We start from the raw sequence: 23,438 nt of genomic DNA, 5'->3' as shown, positions 1-23,438 counted from the left end.
GAAAATGTTACAGCGCCCTTGTATCGTTCTGTGGTACGGCCGCACCTCGAATACTGTGTGCAGTTCTGGTCACCAGATCTCAAAAAAGATATAGTGGAATTAGAAAAGGTACAGAGGAGGGCGTCAAAAATGATAAAAGGGATGGGACAACTTCCCTATGAGGACAGGCTAAAGGGGTAGGGCTCTTCGGCTTGGAGAAGAGACAGCTCCATGGTGCGAGCGCATCTTGAATACTGTGTGCAATTCTGGTCGCCATATCTAATTAGAAAAGGTACAGAGGAGGACGATAAAAATGATAAAGAGGACAGGACGACTTCCCTATGAGGAAAGGCTAAAGAAACTAGAGCTCTTCAGCTTAGAGAAGAGACAGTTCAGGGATGATATTATAGAACTCTATAAAATAATGAGTGGAGTGGAAAGGATAGATGTGAATCACTTGTCCACTCTTTCCAAAAATACTAGGACTAGGGGACATGCGATGAAGCTCCTAAGTAGTAGATTTAAACCAAAATGGAGAAAATATTTCTTCCCACAATGTGTAACAAAACTCTGAAATTCGTTGCCAGAGAATATGGTGAAATCAGTTAGCTTAACGGAGTTTTAAAAATTTCCTAAAAGAGAAGTCCATAGTCCATTATTGAGATGGCTTTGGGGAAATCCACTGTTTAATTCTAGGATAAGCAGCATAAAATCTGCTTTACTACTTGGGATCTAGCTTAGGTACTTGGAACCTGGATTGGTCACTGTTGGGCTTGATGGACCATCGGTCTGTCCCAGTACGACAATTCTTATGTTCTCATGTGAACCAAGTGTAAGACAATCAAGCCATTGTGACATCACTGCTGAATTTAGCTCTTAGGCATTGGTGGAATGAGGCATTATGACATCACAAACTTTGCTCTGGAATGTTGCAACTCTTTGGGTTTCTGCCTGGTACTTGGGACCTGGGTTGGCCACTGTTGGAAACAGGATGCTGGGCTTGATGGACCATCAGTCTGTCCCAGTATGGCAAGGCAACTCTTATGCTCTTATGTTTTTATTATCATGTTGCAAATATTTCCATGCCTACTCTCTATGTCATAGTCATTTATGACTTGCCCCACTTCAAGTTTTCTCCTTGAATAAAACACAAAAATTATTAGTTTACTTTGAAAATAATTCAATCCCTCGGTGGTATTTTTTATAAGAATCCCACTTATTTTACCTCATAATTCAAAGAAGTTACAGCAAGATTGGGTTAAAGGCCGCTCTTATTTGCTTGCAACAAATGAAAAAAAACGGGATGGCCATTCTGTTGGCACAATCTCTGCAATATTCATTACTATCACATTATAATGATGAAGGTTGCTGACTTGTATTACTTCTGAAAAATTGGGCAGTACATATTTGCTTCTCTCAATGCATACACTCCAAATTTGGACAAATCTTTGGCCGCTGTGATTTAGCTGCTTAGCTGGTGAATATCGGCTTGACCAACTACGTCAAATGTGATGTAACAGACCAGAAATTCAATGCCGGTCGCCGGATACGGCTCCAGCATTGAATTTCCGGGTTCACCACTGATCATAGGAGGTAACCAGGCAGCCTTCTGCTGTCTGAAAATCTGGCTCATGATGTCTACTTCACCCTAATGACCTGTACTAAACTTTCCATTCTGCACCTCATAACTCATTCTCCAGACTAAACTACATTTCTTTTCTAAATCCTTGGCTGCGCCCTTATACAAGGCAATTATTGAATCATAATCCTCTTTGATCATGCCTGCATTTCTGTTCACTTCAGTATGTCAATATCCATTGATCAGAAATATGATTCTTGGGAGATTTGTAACCTACTACCAGCCCTGGTAAGGGAAGAAAGAGCCCTCGAAAAGTTCAAAGCAAAATTAAAAAGCTACCTATTCAGGGACACCTTTAATTAACCTGATTCTGAAGTCCACTCAACATCTCCATTTAAAATAGGCAAGTTTTGATCAATTTAAATTTCCTTTTTTTTTTTCTCCCTAGATTCACTAAGGACACCGATCGTGTTCCGACCACTTTGCGACCTGATTTTCTTCTGACCCGATTCACTAACCTCGTGGCCGATCATCCTCCAATCTGATCTGATCCGCGAATGCAAATGAGGGGAAACAGCATGCAAAGTAGGAAGGACGTGATTCACTAAACAAATGCATGCACACCGACTGGGTTGGCCGATCCAAAAACAAGCGACTGCTGAGGACCAGTTGCTTGTATAAAAACCCTGCTCTCTGCCCCGATTCTCCTGCTCTGGCCGCTCTGCTCTCTGCCGTGATTCTTCTGCTCTAGCCGCCATGCTCCCTAAATTGTAATTCTCCTGGAAATGTACATTTATCTTTTTGTAATCCTATATCCATAATTGTAACTTTCCTGGATATGTTCCAGTTAGCTTCTTTTGTAATCCGCCTAGAACTGCAAAGTACAGGCGGAATAGAAGTCACTAATGTAATATAATGTAACTTGGACAGACAAACATGACATAGTTCTGCATTTGTAGAGGATTTGGGGGTGGGCAGGGACAATTGCAGGCTGAAAAGCTGGAAAAGCCTCTCTCGGAGGGACCCCAGGGTTGTGTTTCTCTCATTCACATGGTACCTGTGCAGGTCTCTGACGCCTCTCTATTGCTCTGATGTCTTCCTCTAACTCCAGCGTGAACTGCTCGAGCTCCTTCTCCAATATAACCTGAATGGGAGAAACAAACATTTCCCATTAAGCTATTTACCGTAACATATTACACGTGCAGACTTTAAATCCTTCAAAAAAATCGTTAAAGACTTGTCCACATAGGAGAGCTTTCGTTACCTGATTGTTTTAAACTAGTTGCAATCTCATGTGAATTGATTAGATAATGATTTTTTATTGTGTTGCTGATGTTCTGATAAATTTATAGAGTTTATCTTTTTATGCATGTATCATTTGTTACCTGCTTAGGATATAAGCAGGATATAAATATTTTAAATAATAAATAAATATTAGGAAAAGGCCATATAGTAGGAAATATGAGACTGCCACTTTGGTATTTGTATTGGATTCCAAAAATGTTTGGACAAATTCCTGGAGGTAAATTCCATAAAGTGTAATTAAGGAGGATTTAGAGAAACCCACCACTTTTCCCTGGGGGTAAGTAACATGAAATCTTTCTACTTCTTGGGATTCTGCCTAGTACATGTCAAGTAAATTGGCATTCTTGGAAGAAGGATACCGGGCTAGACAAACTTTTGGTCTGACCCAGTATGGCTACATCTATGTTCTTATGAGTATATTTTCTGCATGCAGTTAGGATACAGGTTCACGCTTCTTGGTATAAATTATACGTAGGGCTTTTGATTATCAGTTATAACCAGAACATAACATAAAATTTTATTTGTATACCTCGATGCATGATGCAGTTAACAAAAATTAGCTAAAGACCGTACACAGGCAGTAAGGGTACAAATACAAACATCCTTGGAGACAGTCACAATAATTAATAAGAAACTTGAGTACGCAAGCAGCTTGCGTTACAGTTAAAGTTGTAGATAGGGATTCCCAAGTACAGGTAGCAAGGTGGGGTAGGACATAATAAATATTATATGTATCTGTGCAAGGAGCATTTACAGTCATCTGCGGGGGAGGGGAGATGAACGAGAGTGAGGCGCGGAAAGAGCACCTAGCAATAAGCTAGAAACTTATTGAACAGGTATTAAAGCTTCGCCTACAATGCATGTATGATGAAGAGGTCCCTATGATGGGGAGTAGTTCCCGGCTTAGGATAACAGTTTGGTGATGTAAGACCTTTTAGGCCTTCCTTGCAGGGAGGAGCAGGAGAAAATGGAGCTGGAATGCAAAAAGTGAGATGGAGAGGTAAATTCAAATACTTCCATCATGTATTTTGGTAGGAGGCCGTAGTGCGCCTTATACATGAAGCGGCCCATTTTGAACAGTAAGTAGGCCTTGATGGGGAGCCAGTGCGGTTGCTTATAGTAAGGCGTGACATGGTCGGTTTTCCTTAGTCTGTAGATAAAGCGTACAGCTGTGTGCTGAATCGTTCAATCTATTGTAGAGTTTCTGGGGGCATGAAAGATAGTTAAGAAAACCCTGATAAACCCCTGATAGGGGATAGTGGGGATCTTATGATATTATAAGGCATCTATGTTCTTTTTTATTTTAAATATATTTTTTATTGTTTTCATACAGATGAACAAAAGAAATCTTGGCTTTTCTTAGTGAGTGCAATGGGGAAACCAAAGCTACAAGTCCCTGGAAAGGGATAAACCAGGACTAGATCAATCCTATTGGGTGAATTTGAATCCAGTTGGCAACCCTGTCTCTGTGCCAGATAAGGGGAGCTTGCACCAGGGGACTAGATCATGGAGAAGGAGGCTGATATAATTTTAGAGGCTAGGAAAGGGGGGGGGGAGGGCTGATACACTTCTCCCTCCGTATTCGCTGTGATAGGGGATTAACAAAACCGCAAATACTGAAAAACTGCAAATAACTTTTTTATATGTTATTTGCTGTTTTCTATTAAAAACCATCGTGAATATGGTGAAACCACGAATAACATGCTGGGAGGCCTGGTCTGTTTCTGAAGGAGACTCAAAACAAGGTGAAGAAAGTGCCGGGAATCAGCGAGTTTCTCTGTAAATGCTTGGAATCAGCTGATGCAATTTTGGGGGAGGAGCCAGCAAGCTATAAACCGCGAATAATCGAAACCACGAATGCTGAAACCGCGAATATGGAGAGAGAAGTGTACTATTTCTGGGTCTGGGAGAAGGGGAGCTGATGCTTTTTCTGACGCTGGGAGAAGAGGGGCTGGTACTGTGAAATTGTGTTTTGAGTTATTGAATGAAATCCACCTAAAGCCAAAGAACAGTTTTTCATAGAGTGAATACGCTGATAAACCCCTCTTTCTGACCTTGGAGAAACACCAAGGGCTCCTTTTACTAAGCTGCGATAGCGTTTTTAGCGCGCGCTAAAACCGCTCTCGCAGCTTAGTAAAAGGAGCCCCAAACTGCCTCAAAAATAAACCCCAAACATCCAAAACAATAAACTCGTAGGGTCGGAAGCTTAATTATATGTGTTTGATTTTATGAGGTAAGAGGTTTGCATTTAATAATCCCAAAAGAGGTATTAAAATACAAATCAAAGTGAATAAAGCCTGATTGTATACCCAGGATACTAAGAGAGCTGACTGTGCCCCTTAAAGCTCTGTTCAACCTGTCCTTGAAGACAGACACAATTCAGAGAACTGGATGAGCTGCATTAGTGGAGACACAAAGGAGGAGTCATGCAACTAAAGATTCATGATCTAACTTCAGAAGTGGACAAAATAATAGTTCAGAAAAAGACAGAGAAGCACTTTAAAACAAGCAGATGACATGATTTCACAAGGGGAAGATCACACCAGGCAAACCTGGCTGAGCTCTTTAATGAGGTGGCAAAAGCAGTGGAATGGGAAATGCAGGAGACTTCGCTTAGTTAAACTTGTATAAGGCGTTTGATGTTATTTCATGGAGAAGACTGATAAACAAGCTGGAGAGAGTTGTATATTGGGTGATGAATGAGCTTAAGGGCGGGATACAGTGAGTGGTGGTAAACGGAGTGCAGTATGGTGAAGGTGCAGTGACCAATTAGGTTCTCCAGGGTCCAGTTCTAGAATGGGATCTTTTCAATATCTTTATTAACAATGTTGCAGAGGCAGTTGGTAAAATATCAAGAGAAGACTTCCCAGAAGTGGTTAAGTGAAAGTGGACTTGAGAATAGTAAATGATGGCAGATAAAGTCCTGAATGGTCCATCCAGTCTACCCAAACATACACTCTTTACAATTTAAAGATTTAAATTATTCTTTTTTTTTTTTTTAGATATTTCTGGGCCAGAAACCCAGAACTCTGCCCGGTACTGTGCGTAGGCGCCATCCACCAGTGTCTCCGTCAAAGCCCACTCCAAACCATCCCAGCCCATCCTCAACTGAATGGCCATATATGGATTAAAAATTTGTATAATGAGCTTTGGTGCATTTAGAATGCAAAAAGCAATTAGCCGTAAATCAGTTGCAAGGACAAGAACTTGAAACTGTCAAAAAAGAAAGAGATAACAGGAAGGGCCAGTGAGGGATGTGGGGCCATGTGCAGATACTTAGTACAAGGGCTCATTTGCATATCAGCTGGAGCAATAAGGCAGGGCCATGTAGAAAAAACAGAGACCTAGATGCACTAAGAGAATCGGTAAGACCTTGTGGGTCTGCACCAATCCGATTTTCTGGCCAATTCAGAAAGAGCTATTGATGCACTAAAAATGACTCCCGCAAATGTTTGTCATAATCCCCAACTCTGCTATCCGATGATTGCTGTGAGAGTGACTCTCATACATGCGCAGAGCCAGCAGGGGAAGCCCGAACAGCTGAGAAGCAGGGAAAGTCCCAAAACCAGTCTCCTGCCACTCAACTGTTTTGGGCAGGATACCTTTTTTTTTTTTTTTTTTTTTAATGGGCACAGATGCTGTGCATGTTACACGCGCACAATATCTGTCCCATTAAAAAAAGAAAAGAAAAAAGCAACCCCCACCGATGACGGCTCTCCCCAATGAACCAGCACCACGAACTGCACCCCCCCATGCCAGTGAAAACAGCAGGAGGAATGCCCACTTCCTCCCCCCATGCCAACCCCCCAAAAGAAATTGACAGGAGGAATGCCCACTTCCTCCTGCCGTGCCGACCTCCCTCCCCCCACTCACGAAAGAATATTGGTAGGAGGGTTGCCCACTCCCTCCTGAAACCAAAGGCCCACCCCTACGCCAGGCGCCCCCCAAACATCCCCCACCCTCCCCCTTTCCACACCCCAAAAAAGGCAGGAGGGTTGCCCACTCCTTCCTGCCACCGGAGGTCCCCTGAAACCCACCCCCACCCTCTGAACCCCCTTCCTGGTAAAGTTTTTAGAGAAGTTGGGGTGGGAGGGAAACTCAGTTCATCTCGCCCGTAGGCCCACCAGTTCAAAATGGTAGGTCTTTCCCTCCCCAGTGCATCATGTAATGCATAGGGAGGGGCCTAAGGCCCTGATTGGCTCAGAAAGATGGTAAATAAATTCTAATAAATAAAATTTACATAGTTAACGGGAGCTTAAATGTTAGTGCTTATGTTAAAGATTTCCTCTCTATTGCAGGTAATGTTCACACTGAACAGTACAATTCACAGCTGAACAAGGGGCATAGCCACAGGGTGGGCCTGGCTCACCCACCCAGCAGGAGAGGACTTTGACTCCACAATAGAGAATGACATGGGGACACATTTGTCCTAGAGAATGACATGGGGACAAATTTGTTCCTGTCCCCTGGAATCTATCTCCATTCCTGTCCCATCCAAGTTCTGCCCTTGCCCCTGCAACATTCCTGCAAGCTCTATCCTCATCTACACAAGCCTCAAACATTTATGATTCTATGTAGCGATATGCTTCTTGTGACCTGCCTAGAACACCGATTTTCAAGGATTTGGCAGGATATAACATAACATTAAATATTTGAGTTCCTGGCTCTCAACTCTCTCCAACCCGCCACACCCATGTTAAGAAAAGCACAGGGGGTGCTGTCTGTCAAAATTTTGGTAACACCTACCAGCTCTTAGTGTCCTGATTCAAGTTTATTTAAAAATTTGATATGATTGCAATATCATAGTCCAGGGGTAGGCAATTCCAGTCCTCGAGAGCCGGAGCCAGGTCAGGTTTTCAGGATATCCACAATAAATATGCATGAGATAGATTTGCATCTCAAGGAGGCAGTGCATGCAGATCCATCTCATACATATTCATTGTGGATATCCTGAAAATCTGACCTGGCTCTGGCTCTCGAGGACCAGAATTGCCCACCTCTGTACATATGCGATTTACAAATAATAATAAAAATAGGGTAAAAAACACACATTTTAAAACTATGACACTACAGGATCTACTGCTCTAACGTAATAAGAGTGGTAGGTTATAGCTGCAGAGTTAACATTACCCTTTTACAGCTTCTGAAAGGAGCTACCAAAACAATACAGGGACTGTGATACTGTGGCGTGGTAAGGGAGGGGCGGGGGGAGCGGCCTGCCCCGGGAACCATCTTGGGGGGGGGGGAGCCGGCACCTCTCTGCCCCCCCCATGCCACGCTCATGCCCTCCCTTCCCTGCACCTCTTTAAAATATTCGCCAGCGTGAGCAAATACTCTAGCCTGTTGCTCATGCAGGCCTGCCTTCCTTTGAAATCACTTCCAGGTTGTGGGACCAGGAAGTTGTTTTTTTTAAATGTATTTGTAGTACTTATATACCACTTATAGTATTAGTGGTTTACATTCAGGTACTCAAGCATTTTTCCTCTCTGTCCTGGCAGGCTCACACTATCTAATGTACCTGGGGCAATGGGGGGATTAAGTGTCTTGCCCAGGGTCACAAGGGACAGCATGAGATTTGAACCCACAACCTCAGGGTGCTAAAGCTGTAGCTCTAACCACTGTGCCACACATTTCCAGAGGGAAAGACAGCGCAAGCAGGAGGCGGAGAAGCTGCTTGTGCTGGTGAAGATTAAGAGGTACGGGAGTGGGAAAGAATGAGGCGTGTGTGACGTAGGGGCGCCGAAGGAGTGGGGGCGGAGAGGAGCGGGGATGATGCGTGTTTGGCGTTCGGGTGTGGAAGGAGCGGAGGGCGGAGAGGAGAGCACAGGGGTGTTGGCGCGGAAGGAGCAGGGGGAGGGGGCACCTCCTACCCTTGCTACACCACTGCCATGATACAAACCCTACAAGGAAAGGCTTATGACACTCAAAATATATTTGCTGAAGGGAAGAGCAGCTAGGAGACAGAAAAGTTCATCTATTAGACACCTGTCCTCTTTTTGGATTTCACCAAACCCTAGACTTAAGCAGGGCCTCAGCAAGCGAGTTCCGTGGATTCTCTCTTAGGTACCAGAGCTCCCAACTCCTGGACTCTTTGACAGATTATTTGAAGCCCCTGTTGGTTCTTACCTCAGTGGGCTGAGCAGAGAAGTCCAGGTGGTCATCCAGTAGGGGCTTTGTAAGCTGAAAGTGAAGAGGGTCAGAAATCAGCACTTTACTTAAGACAACTAGCTCCAGACTTCAAACTAGGCTGATCCAGTCCAGGTTTTATCCTATTACAACTAAAACTATCAGAACTGTAGTTGACCTTTTTGCCCGGTAACTGGTTTTAAGCTTATATCCCAAAGTAGTGTGGAATCTGTAGCACCCGATTCTGCCCACTGGAATCGGTCCCATAACGCCCCAGAATGGGGTAGTCAGAAATCCAGAACTATTCCAAAATCTCCATCCTGGAACTGGGTAACTTGGCAGCTCTGCTTTATTAAAGCTGTAGTATCCATTTCCAGGAAGACTTTTTTTTTGGCTAGCTCTGTATTGAGTTTACATCCCAAAGCAATGTGATATTTGTAGTTGCTGATTTTAAGTACCATAATTCACCTGGATGGGGTGATCAAAAATTCAGGGCTGGCTCCCAATCTCCCTCTTGGAATTGAATAACTGCTTTATAATCCTGTTTTCCTGGGGGGTGGGGAGGGGGGGTAATTGCTTGCCTGTATTCATTGTTCTCTGGTGAAAGGAACACATTGCCAGCTTGGACCACAACTACCTACATGGGGAAGACATTCAGCATAAAGGGGTCCTATTTATTATTCAGTGCAGAAAATATGAAGCATGCATGCTGGAGAAACAAGCCACATTAAAGGCAAGAATCAACTGGCAAAAAGGCATGAAAAGTTTCAAGTTTCTTTATTTTTTATATACCGTCTATCAAAACAAGTGTCTAAACAATATAAAAAGATCGTAGAAAACAATTAAAATAGGTAAATAAAAGCAATATTTTATCAAATATTAAAAATACTAGACGAATTCACATTGACGTACATGGAACAAAAGGGAAGTTGGGGAGGGAAAGGTTGTTTAAAATACATCGAAGTAAAATTACCTTAACCACCTTAAAATTACCTTAACCACAAAGCAAATAAAAGTGACACTTTCATGGGACAGCTCTTTGCAGGATCAGACTACTGCATCAAAGTCCTTATGATCAAACTAAAAGGGAATAATCCAGGGACATAAGCATTAAAATGATGAGAAATTTTGGAATTGACAAAAGAGTGCCAAATACCACAAACAATACATTTACACTGCCACCTTCTGATCACTCCAATATACTGGTCCTCACTCTCAGCTTGTCAGGCTTTCAAGCATAAAATTGACTGCAAATCTGTCTCATGCACAACATAGTTCATTGTGAATATCCTGAAACTCCAATTAGACAGGTATGTCATGAGGACTGGGTTGACACCCCTCTCCCCTTTTCCCTTCCCACTATTGTTGCTATGGATTTTATGATTCACTTATAGAAACATAGAAACATGATGGCAGATAAAGGCCAAATGGCCCATCCAGTCTGCCCATCCGTAGCAACCATTATCTCTTTCTCTCTCTAAGAGATCCCACCTGTGTGTCCCACACTTTCTTGAACTCTGACACAGTCTCTGTCTCCACCACTGGCCCATCCAGTCTGCCCATCCGCAGTAACCGTTACCCCTCCTCTCTCTAAGAGATCCCACGTGCGTGTCCCACGCTTTCTTGAACTCAGACACAGTCTCTGTCTCCACCACTGGCCCATCCAGTCTGCCCATCCGCAGTAACCGTTATCTCTTCCTCTCTCTAAGAGATTCCACGTGCATGTCCCACGCTTTCTTGAACTCAGTCACAGTCTCTGTCTCCACCACCTCTTCCAAAACACTGTTCCATGCATCTACTACCCTTTCTATAATAAAAGTATTTCCTTAGATTCCTCCAGAGCCTATCACCTCTTAACTTCATCCTATGCCCTTTCATTTCAGAGCTTCCTTTCAAACGAAAGAAACTCGACTCATGTGCATTACACCACATAAGTATTTAAACGTCTCTATCATATCTCTCCTCTCCTGCCTTTCCTCCACTTATTTTTATAATAGTCATTTTTTTGCTCATTTTGTTCTAACCAGAGAGCGTATTAACTTCTGAAAATGTCCAGAAGGGGAAAATCTACTAGGAATTTTCCTGGGTATAACTGTATTTTATACACAGAAATAGGCTTTTATAAATATGCTCTCCTACTAGGCAGGTAAACTGAGTAACATAGTAACATAGTAACATAGTAGATGACGACAGATAAAGACCCGAATGGTCCATCCAGTCTGCCCAACCTGATTCAATTTAATTTTTTTTTTTTTTTTTTTTTTAATTTTTTTTTCTTCTTAGCTATTTCTGGGCAAGAAGCCAAAGCTTTACCCGGTACTGTGCTTGGGTTCCAACTGCCGAAATCTCTACACCCTCCCAGCCATTGAAGCCCTCCCCAGCCCATCTTCCACCAAACGGCCATACACAGACACAGACCGTGCAAGTCTGCCCAGTACTGGCCTAGTTCAATATTTAATATTATTTTCTGATTCTAAATCTTCTGTGTTCATCCCACGCTTCTTTGAACTCAGTCACAGTTTTACTCTCCACCACCTCTCTCGGGAGCGCATTCCAGGCATCCACTACCCTCTCCGTAAAGTAGAATTTCCTAACATTGCCCCTGAATCTACCACCCCTCAACCTCAAATTACGTCCTCTGGTTTTACCATTTTCCTTTCTCTGGAAAAGATTTTGTTCTACGTTAATACCCTTCAAGTATTTGAACGGTTGAATCATATCTCCCCTGTCTCTCCTTTCCTCTAGGGTATACATATTCAGGGCTTCCAGTCTCTCCTCATACGTCTTCTGGCGCAAGCCTCCTATCATTTTCGTCGCCCTCCTCTGGACCGCCTCAAGTCTTCTTACGTCTTTCACCAGATACGGTCTCCAAAACTCAACACAATACTCCAAGTGGGGCCTTACCAATGACCTGTACAGGGGCATCAACACCTTCTTCCTTCTACTGACTACACCTCTCTTTATACAGCCCAGCATCCTTCTGGCAGCAGCCACTGCCTTGTCACACTGTTTTTTCGCCTTTAGATCTTCGGACACTATAACCCCAAGGTCCCTCTCCCCATCCATGCATATCAGCTTCTCTCCTCCCAGCATATACGGTTCCTTCCTATTATTAATCCCCAAAGGCATTACTCTGCATTTCTTTGCATTGAATTTTAGTTGCCAGGCATTAGACCATTCCTCTAACTTTTGCAGATCCTTTTTCATATTTTCCACTCCCTCTTCGGTGTCTACTCTGTTACAAATCTTGGTATCATCTGCAAAAAGGCACACTTTTCCTTCTAACCCTTCAGCAATGTCACTCACATACATATTGAACAGGATTGGCCCCAGCACCGAACCCTGAGGGACTCCACTAGTCACCTTTCCTTCCTTCGAGCGACTTCCATTAACCACCACCCTCTGGCGTCTGTCCGACAGCCAGTTTCTGACCCAGTTCACCACTTTGGGTCCTAACTTCAGCCCTTCAAGTTTGTTCAACAGCCTCCTGTATCAAAGGCTTTGCTGAAATCCAAGTAAATTACATCTAGCATATGTCCTCGATCCAGCTCTCTGGAGTAGAGGTATCTCCCGGGGCTGGGATTGGAGAAGGATTTGTATACAAGTACAGAGTTTATAAAATGCATTTGTATGATAGTGATAAGCAGTAGTAGAATGGCCATGAGGGGGCAGTGAATGTGAGAGGATGGTTGGGGGTAGGGATGGGAGTCAGGGAAGGAGGAAACATGGAGGGAGAGAGAATGCAGGGTGGGTGGGAAATTGGGTGGAGAATGTGTGACCTATAAGGTGAGAGTAGGGTTGCCAGATTTTCAAATCGGAAAATTCGGACCCCTAGACCTGCCCCCAGGCCCACCCAGTTCCGCCTATCTCTTCCCTGTAAATGCTCTAATCCTGCCCTCCAGTCCCGCACTAGCGCCCTAGTCTGTGGAAATCCGGACATCTGGTAACCCTAAGTGAGTGGAAGATGCTGCTTGTGCCAGTGGAGGTGAGGGCACTTAAGTATTGGGAAAGAGTGGGGGGCAGATACTTAAGCGGTGAGAAAGATTGGGGGGCGCATAGTACAGCGATGCAGGTGCCACTATCCCTGGTGCCAACCTCCCTCACTGCGTCACTGATAACCAGGTATCATGATAAGAGACTTAACATTGCAAAGCAAGAGGCAAGAGAGATGTCGAACGCAAGTAAGAGCAACAATAAAATCACAGAGTCCTAGGTCTTAAAAAAAAGACCATGTGTGATCCAACTTAGGAATCCCAAAGAAGTCTTAACATAACAATTCACTTATATACAGCAACTATCTCATAGCTCAGTGCAGTCAACAATGATATAATGTTGTACATTCACAGTGAATTACAATCCCAGTTATTCAAGGAATGTATCAAATAGATAAGTTTTTAACAATTTTCTAAAAGTTTGATAGGAGTTAGAACTTAGTATCAAATCACCCAAACTTGAAAAATCGTTTATAATAATAATAACTTTATTTTTCTATACCGCCATAGTCAGGCGACTTCTAGGCGGTTTACATTGTAAGAAGGCTGGACATTCAGCGAATAACAAAAGGTCTTAATACAATACAATACAATAAGTCTACTTACAATACAGTACAATACAATACATTACAATGAGTCTAAATACAATACAATACAATAAGTCAAGTACTATACAATAATCTAACTGGGAAACTTACGTACTAGTTGGAGTTCTATGGATTATGAGTACCTGGATATTTAGTACTTACATATTACTTGGAGTTCTATGGGTAGAGATTACCTGAATACATGAAAGGAGCTTCTTAAGAGCAAGAAAAAGGTGTTTACAGGGGGGAAGTACTAGTGAGGGAGGGGACAGTTTTAGTCAATGAATTTGGCGAAAAGGGCGGTTTTGATCGATTTTCGGAATGCACTGTATGTCAGATTGGGTTCGTTTATGTAGTTTTTCAGCCAAACTTGCTGTCTGTTCGCTTGGAACTTTTACGGAAGGGAAAGCAAATAATCTGGAATCAAGAGTGAGACACTTTCCGCTAACAAACTTAAAGTGATCAGCAAGGTAGTTAGGCTCAAGGCCACGCAGTGTCTTATAACAAATACATAAACAAAAATAAAGGAGAACTCCTTATGTATAGAAGAGAAAACTTTCAACCAGAGAGGTGCTCAGAACCTTGAACAAAGGTGATGAAAAACACTAACTGGGGATGTACCCCTATAAGTGTTTCAATGCTCTATCATTGCATCTTCTCCATTGGAAGAAAGAAATCCGTGAAAAACTTGTGCAAAAAAACTTAACTGGTGTCAAAAATATATATATAATATGAGCAAAACGTATTTCTAATAATGTGTTGAAACTTAGCTTGCATGGGTGGTTAGGAAGTAGGCTCACTCCAGCAGGCTCTAACGCGTTTCGCCATTGGCTTCCTCAGAGAAGGAAGTGATGTCATTTTGGGTGACGAGGAAGGAAGAAGTTTCATTCTGTTCCAGCTTTTGAAGGCTCTCTGAGGAAGCCAATGGCGAAACGCGTTAGAGCCTGCTGGAGTGAGCCTACTTCCTAACCACCCATGCAAGCTAAGTTTCAGCACCCGGCAACGAGGAAGGCCCAGCTATTTCAATGATCATTTTGCTTTGACTATTTGTTGTAATCCGACACATTGTTGTAACCCACCCACTTTGTCTACCTGTTGTAACCCCGTTGATTATTTGCTGTAAACTACCTCGAGCTCCACTTGGAGGATTTAGCAGGATACAAGTCCACAAATAACACAACATAATACAAAGGTCTTTAAAATCATCAGTGGAGCGGAATGAGCAAACGCAAATCAGTTCTTTTGTTTTAAATGTACTATGGTAGCTACATGGGGTGTACCCTAGTCTTTGTACTTTTTGAAACACTAATCAGAGGAAATATGCTTCACTTAATGAATAATTAAACTACATTTTTTGCCAGAGGATGTGGTAAAAACAGTTAGTGTAGCTGGATTTGAAAAGATTTGAACAAGTTCCTGGAGGAAAAGTCCATGAACTTATTAACATGGCGAGACGTAGGGAAAACCACTGCTTTTCCCGGGAGCTAACCAGCATAGAATCTATCAACATCTTGTGATTGTGCCAGATATTTTATGATCTGGATTGGCCACTGTTAGAAATGGGACACTGGGCTTGATGAGTCTTTGATCTGGCCTAAGAAAGTCGTTCTTAAGTTCTTAAAGAATGCTGAGTTGCAAGGAAAGGAGGTCAAGTAGATTCTGTGGTATGATGACAGGATACAAAAATGTGCAGACTCTGGGGCCCTGAGGATCTTCCCACTTTTTTTGGGTGAGGAGAATTCCCTTCCCATTCTTCCTTACTTCCATGCACCCCAATGAAGAAAATTCCCAGCGAGAACTCCCTGCTCCCTTCCCTATGACATGATTTGCCTTCCCACCCCCACCCCTCTTAGGTAGGAATCCTGTACCTTCTTGGTTCGGTTGCCAGGCTCCATTGCGTTGGGTGTTGGGTCAACCTCTGTCTGGCTCAGTCCCCTGCTCCTTCTGAAGCACAGCAACAAAACAAAACACAGTATTTGATTATTTATCAACATCTCCATAGCTACTAATTCTGAGTATCCCCTCCAAAGCAAATCTGAACTTGTTCTTGGAGACCAAGTTCCGCTCTAGTGACCAACTTTCCCTCAATGCTCCTGTCCTTTCTATGCCGATTCTCCCTCTTTTCTCTGTCTCTCCAAACCACAAAGTTTTATATTAAGTTATGAACCAGATGGATGTGGTATGGTTTTCGTTATTTCTTTCTTTTCTTTCTTGTTTGCTCTTTCTTTCCTCCTAAAGTTTTGTATTGATGTAAACTTTGCTGGTCTGTTATACCCTGTCCCTATTAACTTATTTTTCTTTCTCCCAATATCTCTTTTAAACACATTTTTGGGTTTATTTTAGAAGCATCTCCACATGTGAATGGTAGCATTTATACATGTAAATGGTGATTTCTAAAAGCCGTTATTTACATGTGGAGATCTCAGCAAGATTTAAGAGGGCAGGACAAAAATGTACCCATGTATTCTCCATTTTTAAAAGAGAATACATGTTTATGGGAAAAAGAATCTCTTTTAAAAGCCCACACAGATTTTTTTGAAAGTGCTTGTTAAGACCAGAAATTTACACAAAGGATTAATAATAATAATAATTTTATTCTTATACACCGCCAAAGCCATGGTAGTTCGAGGCAGTTTACAATAAGAAGAGCTGGACAATCAGCGAAGTAGTCACAATGTTAAATCATCGGATACATGTATGCAGAATAGGAGAGATAATGAACCATAAATCATTAGGTAACAAATCTCCTACCCACCACTCAAAGGTACTCAACGCAAAAAACTGTATGACAGCCTCCTAGCGACGAAAGCAGCGAAACTTGACCCCTCCATATCCAACCTACTGACCGCAACAACAGACTAAATCATTCCGAAAAGAAATAAAAACACTACTATTCAAAAAACATATTCAGTTAACCAAACCTAACTTGAAACTCATCACGTTTGAATCTTCTCCTCTATGTCACAAAATATAACCTGAAACCTCACTATGAATCTTGAAACCTTCCAATGTAATGTAAATTCCTGGAAATGTCCAACTATCTTCCAATGTAATGTAACTTCCTGGAAATGTCCAGCTATCTTCCAATGTAATGTAACTTCCTGGAAATGTCCAGCTATCTTCCAATGTAATGTAAATTCATGGAAATGTCCAGCTATCTTCCAATGTAATGTAACCTCTTGGAAATGTCCAGTTATCTTCCAATGTAATCCGCTTAGAACCACAAGGTACAGGCGGAATAGAAGTCACTAATGTAATGTAATGTAAATAGTTTCATTTTTACTAATTTTCTAAAACTAAAATAGGATGAGGAGTGCATAATAATGTTACCCAGCCAATCGTTCAGTTTACCTGCTTGGAAGGCTAGAGTTCTGTCCAGGAATCTTTTATATCGGCAGGCCTTTATTGTTGGATGGGTAAACATGTGAATTCTAAGTGTGGGCCTAATAGCATAGTCCAAATTAAAGTGGGAAGCCAGGTATAAAGGGGCCAAACCAAAGATTGATTTGAAACGGAGACAAGAAAATTTAAACAGAACTCTTGCTTCCAGGGGTAGCCAATGAAGGGCTCCTTTTACAAACTGGCGTTACTGATTAGTGTCATTCTGAATGCGAAGAAGCCCATTCAATTTTCATATGCTTCTTCGCATCCCGCGCATGCTAATCGGTAGCGCTGCTTTGTAAAATGAGACCTAAGGGAGTCATTGCCCTTAATCCTTCATTGTTTATTTCTGCCTGCAAAATAAAGAAACATAAAAATTGCACCCTCACCACGTAATTGGCAGCACTTACACATCTAGGTTTGTAAAGTCAGTGGGACAACTGCACATGAAAGTCATGCCACGAACACGTAGAAATTGCAAATTGCTGCTTCCACGTGGAAGTACTGACACTGCGATGGTCATTTTTTTCCACGTGGATGTTTGTAAAATGGCTGTTCTTATTGTCCGTGCTGCAAATACACCAGTGCTCCTGCATGTCCTTACCAGTGCTTTACAAAAGGCTCAGTGTTCAGCAGAGCCTTTTGTAAAATACTGCTGGAATTGAGCACATTTCAATCTGGACATCTGAATTCCAATCTCAATGTTTTATGTAAAATGGGCCCTTAAATCTTTATCTTATTTCTTCCTCTTTCTTATTATTTCTCACCTGTCTTTTTTTTCTTCTTCTTCTTTTCACTCAATTTTCTATCCCAGTGGTAGGCAATTCCAGTCCTCGAGAGCCGGAGTCAGGTCAGGTTTTCAGGATGTCCACAATAAATATGCATGAGATAAATTTGCATCTCAAGGAGGCAGTGCATGCAAATCCATCTCATTCATACATATTCATTGTGGATATCCTGAAAACCTGACCTGGCTCCGGCTCTCGAGGACCAGAATTGCCTACCCCTGTTCTATCCCTTCAAAAGGTGGGTTTGTGTACTACAGAGCCTCGTGTGTTATCAAGTGAAGGTTGGCAGAATGAAGACACTTGCAGGCATTGAGAACTGCTCTTATCTTACTCCCCTAAGTCTGGATCCACACTCACCCCTCCATGTCCTTCCCCAACAAAGCAGACATGCTTGATGGACAGTTTAGCCACTGCACTTCCACAGCACTTGGCAGCTGGAGTCCCTCTCCCTGAGGCTCTAAATAAGAATGTCAGATATCAATCAGCTTCCTTGTCGACCAGAATGAATCATTCTAATTTCTTATCCTGCTCCAGCTCGTGCCCTAAACAGTCAAAATGAATGTGTGCCTTGAACAGGCAAGAACAATAGAGATGCTTATGTACAGCTTCACAGACACTTGAGTGCACACAAAGAATGACTGCTGGATTGTACTTGTTATGTTGCCTTCCATAGAATGTGGTATAAAAGGCCTCCGAGACCTTAGTACTCGTGGGATCCCCATGCACAGCAAATCAGTAACCTGACTGCTCACAGGGTTCCCCATGAACAGCTTTTCAGAGACCTGAGCAATCACAGGATCCCTAACTATAAACACCACAGAGATCTGAGCTAGAGAATGATATGGGGACAAAGTTGTTCCCGTCCCCACAGAAACTCAACATCCCATCTCATTCCTGAGGCTTGTGCAGATGAAGACAGAGCTTAGGCATTGGTGGAATGAGGCATTATGACATCACAATCTGAGATCTAGAATGATGCTACTTATGATTTTAAAGGGTTTGAGGCTTGTGCAGATGAGGACGGAGCTTAGACATTGGTGGAATGAGGCATTATGACATCACAAGCTGAACTCTAGAATGTTGCTGCTTATGATTTTAAAGGGTTTGAGGCTTGTGCAGATGAGGACGGAGCTTAGGCATTGGTGGAATGAGGCATTATGACATCACAATCTGAGCTCTAGAATGTTGCTACTTATGATTTTAAAGGGTTTGAGGTTTGTGCAGATGAGGACGGAGCTTAGGCATTGGTGGAATGAGGCATTATGACATCACAAGCTTAGCTCTAAAATGTTGCTACATATGATTTTAAAGTGTTTGAGGCTTGTGCAGATGAGGACGGAGCGTGTAGGAATGGGGCAGGGACAGGAAAAGAACTTGCGGGGACGGGAAAAATTTTGTCCCCATGTCATTCTCTAATCTGAGCAGTTACAGAATCTCTAAATACACAGAGAGTGACTGTTCACTAGATCTCCATATACAGCTCAGAGACCTGAGCATTCATAGGATTCCCCATGTATAGCTCCTCAGAGATCTGAGCACTCATAAGATACCTATATACAACTCCTCAGTGACCTGAGCACTCATGGAATCCGTATACACAGCTCCTCGTAGACTCAATCATACTGGGGTGCCATATTTTAATCTGATAGCCTATTCCCCAGCTATTTCTTGGCTTACACAGTCATTGCTCATTGGTTAGGCACCGGGTCTGTGGTTGTTTCAACAGGACAGTGCCTGCAAGCTGGAATTGCAAGAGAGTGAGACATGCAGGGTGGATCCAGCCCGGTCTCACATTCCCGAGCAGTGACTCTCTTCAAGGGAATGGGTCTACTGTGCATGTTACAAGGCTCTTCAGTGAGATGATTTTGCTTCACTTGGGACTACATTTTAACATGACGGATGTCTGGTTTAAGAAAGCGGTCTTCGTTAATTTTTAAGCTGTGGCTGCTTTGAATGAACTGAAGGAGAACCATCAAATATTTTCCCATGCAGGGCCCCCAACACTGCTGACCAGTGTGTGCCAATGACGTCCATCCCCACTAGCCCACTTTCACTGGGGGGGGGGGAGAGTATCCTCAAGGTTATGAGCATTTCCAAAAGCATTCTATTTTATGTATTGAAAAATGTTTTGTCCTTCGAGCATGTGGATCTTCCCTCAACTACTTTCCCTTTTTCTGTCCAGCGCCTGGGTAGAGAGGCAGAGTAACAGAAAAAAAAAAAAATACAAAACAGAAAGACAATGGGGACCACCCAAGAGGGCAGCAATGGCCACCACTGGCGCCCAGGCCTTGCATTGAAGAACACTGGTTTAAGGGGACTTAACTAACTAGTAGTGGGTCTGTCTGGCAGGATACAACAATAATGATATTGTTAAGTCCTTATGGAAATACATGTACCAGGATCTATCCGAAATTTTTGAGTTACTTATGACAAACAGGTCAATCCAGTCTGAAGTGTACCCTGTTGTCTGTATGGACTGAAGAGTTACCGTATTTGCCGGCGTATAAGACGACTGGGCGTATAAGACGACCCCCCAACTTTTACAGTTAAAATATAGAGTTTGTTATATACTCGCCGTATAAGACTACCCCTTCTTCCGATTCGCGACCCCCCCCCCCAAGCCGGCAAAAACAGCTTTGCACCGCAGGCCCAGCCGCCCAAGACGAGTCGGAGGCCCCTACCCGCCGCATCCTGCACGTGGGCAGACTCACCCAATCGACACGCTGACCTCCCCGCGCACGCTGACCATCTTCTCTCTGCCTGCACTTTCCCCGTGGCCCTCTTCGGCGACTCAACAGGGGCAGCGATCAAGACAGGCTGCAAACGTCGGGACCTTCCCTCTCTGAGTCCCGCCTATTTTGTTTCAACTTCCTGTTTCCACATAGGTGAGACTCACAGAGGGAATGACCGCCTGTCTTGATCGCCCGAGGCTGGGAGGAACAGAAGATTTAAACAGTACCCGGCGTATAAGATGACCCCCGACTTTGGGGAGGATTTTAAGGTACTGAAAAGTCGTCTTATACGCCGGCAAATACGGTATTTATTTATATAATTTAGGTTCTGATTTCACTATCACACTACAAGTTCGTGCATGCGGCAGGGGTCTACCCAGACCAGATCAACCTGCCAGATAAATGTGGGGTCCTTTGGAAATCGCATTTGGAAGGCTATGTGGGGAACCTGAGAGGCTGGATGTTCGGGTATCATTCATGCTAGTAATGTCAGTTCTTTTAATGATTGCAACTCTTTGTGGTGAACTGAAGGGCAGCAAGGGGGTAATTCTTTAACAGGGCACTTATATGGCACCTATAAAATCAAGTAAATTAGGCATCTACCAGCTGATATTCAACCAGAGAAGGTCAGCTTTTTAAGTCCATCGGGGGCTGTAATCCCAGGTATTTATTTATTCAATTTTTTTATACTGCTCTCCCAGAATGGTTTACATTAATTTATTCAGGTACTCAAGCATTTTTCCTTGTCGGTCTCACAATCTATCTAATGTACCTGGAGCAATGGGGGGATTAAGTGACTTGCCCAGGGTCACAATGAGCAGCGTGGGGTTGAACCCACAACCTCAGGGTGCCGAGGCTGTAGTTTTTAACCACTGCACCACACTCTCCCCTAAAGGAGATGGGATTGGATATACTGCTTTTTCTGTGTGGTTACACAATCAAAGCGGTTTACATGCTTTGGACAGGTTCCTGGGTCAATGGGGTGTTGGGTGGCTTGCTCAGGGTCACAGGGAGCTGCAGTGGGAATCGAACTCAAAGCCTCAGGGTGCTGAGGCAGCTGCTTTAGCCACTAGTCCACCCCCGATATTCAATGCAGGGCTATATCCGTGCATCAGTATTGAACATCTGGTTGTATGACAATAAAACATAACGATATTTCTTGTATTCCACTACTACCAACTTCACGTTTCTGAGCAAATTACTTAATAAAGCAGCTAGAAAGTCATCAAGAAAATACATAAAAATTCATTCCACTTATAAAATATATTGACGCCCTTCTAATCTTCAATCTGATATCAATCTGAAATCAGATGTTTACAGAATAACCATATTTAATAGATTTCCAGAAGATTTTCGTGTTCATTCCTGTTCTAATTATAAAATCCTCTAGGAAATTGTCGAAGCCTTTCTTAAAACCAGCGACATTAACCACTCTTACCACAATCTCTGGCAATGCATTCCAGAGCTTAACTATTCTCTGAGTGAAAAAATATTTCCTCCTATTGGTTTTAAAAGTATTTCCCTGTAACTTCATTCAGTGTCTCCTAGTCTTTGTAATTTTTGACAGAGAGAGAAAAAAAAAAAATCGATCCACTTGTACCCGTTCTACACCACTCAGGATTTTGTAGACGTCAATCATATCTCCCCTCAGCCGTCTCTTTTCCAAGCTGAAGAGCCCTAACCTTTTTCGTCTTTCCTCATACGAGAAGAGTTCCATCCCCTTTATCATCTTGGTCGCTCTTCTTTGAGCCTTTTCTAGTTCCGCTATATCTTTCTTGAGATAAGGAGACCAGAACTGAATGCAACACTCCAGGTGAGGTCAGCACTTTGGAACGAAACAGAGATGTTATAGCATTTTTAATCTTGTTAACCATCCCTTTTTAAATAACATCTTTGCTTTTATGGCCATCACTGCACATTTGGCAGAAGTTTTTCATTGCATTGCCTACATTGACACCCAGGTCTTTTTCTTGGGCACTAATCCCCAAGGTGGACCCTAATATCTGGTAGCTATGATTTGGGCTTATAAGTGGAAAGATTTAATTTGTATATCCTAGATGACTTTCTAGCTTCTTTGATTTGTTATCTGCTTAGTGTTAAGTGCTAAATTTTACATATGGCACCCCAAAAATCAGTGCTGCACTATTCTATAAACCTTATACTTTTGTTTTTTCAAGTGCAACACACTAATAACTCCTGAAAAATAGGCCATTGCTAGATCGAGAATGTCTATATAAAGAATATTAAAGATAATGATAGAGACTATGGATCTCAAGTGCCTGCGGTTATTTAGCCGTTAGAACCAGTCTTGGCTAGTAACCCACATGCGGGCTATAATCAGTCCAAATGTCTCTTTTTTTTAGAAGGCTCCCTTAACGGCTAGAACACACCGAGGTTGCATTAAATGTAACTGCAATAGCAAAATGTCTACTTCCTGAAGAAGCTTTTGTTTACAAAGACAAAGTGAAATGGAGATCTTCCGTCGTATTACTTCCGGATGGCCGGGTAGAAAACTACACCTGAGCTAAGATAAAATTTTGAACAAAAAGGAAAAAAAAAAAATATATATATATATATATATATATACATATATATATATATACATATATATGTACTTGTATTGCAAGACATTGCTTGTATATCAAGTTAAAATTTAAGCAAATGTTTTGCTTGTCTTGTAAAACACTTGCAAACCAAGTTACTTGCAATCCAAGGTTTTACTGTGTATATATATATATATATATATATATATATATATATATATATATATATATATATGTATATATGTATATATATGTATATATGTATATATGTATATCAAGTTAAACAAAAGCTTCTTCAGGAAGTAGACTTCTTCAGGAAGTATACATATATATATATGTATATATATGTATATATGTATATATATGTATATCAAGTTAAAATTTAAGCAAATGTTTTGCTTGTCTTGCAAAACACTTGCAAACCAA

The 23,438-nt window shown here is 42.3% G+C and overlaps 1 protein-coding gene across 1 annotated transcript in view; it reads right to left on the bottom strand.

Moving 5' to 3' along the window:
- Positions 1 to 23,438, bottom strand: part of SORBS3 (sorbin and SH3 domain containing 3) — a 157,541-nt gene that overhangs the window by 81,890 nt on the left and 52,213 nt on the right. The window contains exons 6-9 of the mRNA XM_033947608.1: positions 18,095 to 18,194; positions 15,437 to 15,512; positions 8,990 to 9,043; positions 2,616 to 2,702 (exon numbers count right to left, since the gene is read on the bottom strand). Of these exons, the coding sequence (XP_033803499.1) occupies positions 2,616 to 2,702; positions 8,990 to 9,043; positions 15,437 to 15,512; positions 18,095 to 18,194 (317 nt within the window). The remainder of the gene's footprint in view (positions 1 to 2,615; positions 2,703 to 8,989; positions 9,044 to 15,436; positions 15,513 to 18,094; positions 18,195 to 23,438) is intronic.

The sequence above is a fragment of the Geotrypetes seraphini genome, chromosome 6, assembly GCF_902459505.1.
Source record: "Geotrypetes seraphini chromosome 6, aGeoSer1.1, whole genome shotgun sequence".
NCBI lineage: Eukaryota > Metazoa > Chordata > Amphibia > Gymnophiona > Dermophiidae > Geotrypetes > Geotrypetes seraphini.
This window is presented reverse-complemented; position numbering and strand designations above follow the sequence as displayed.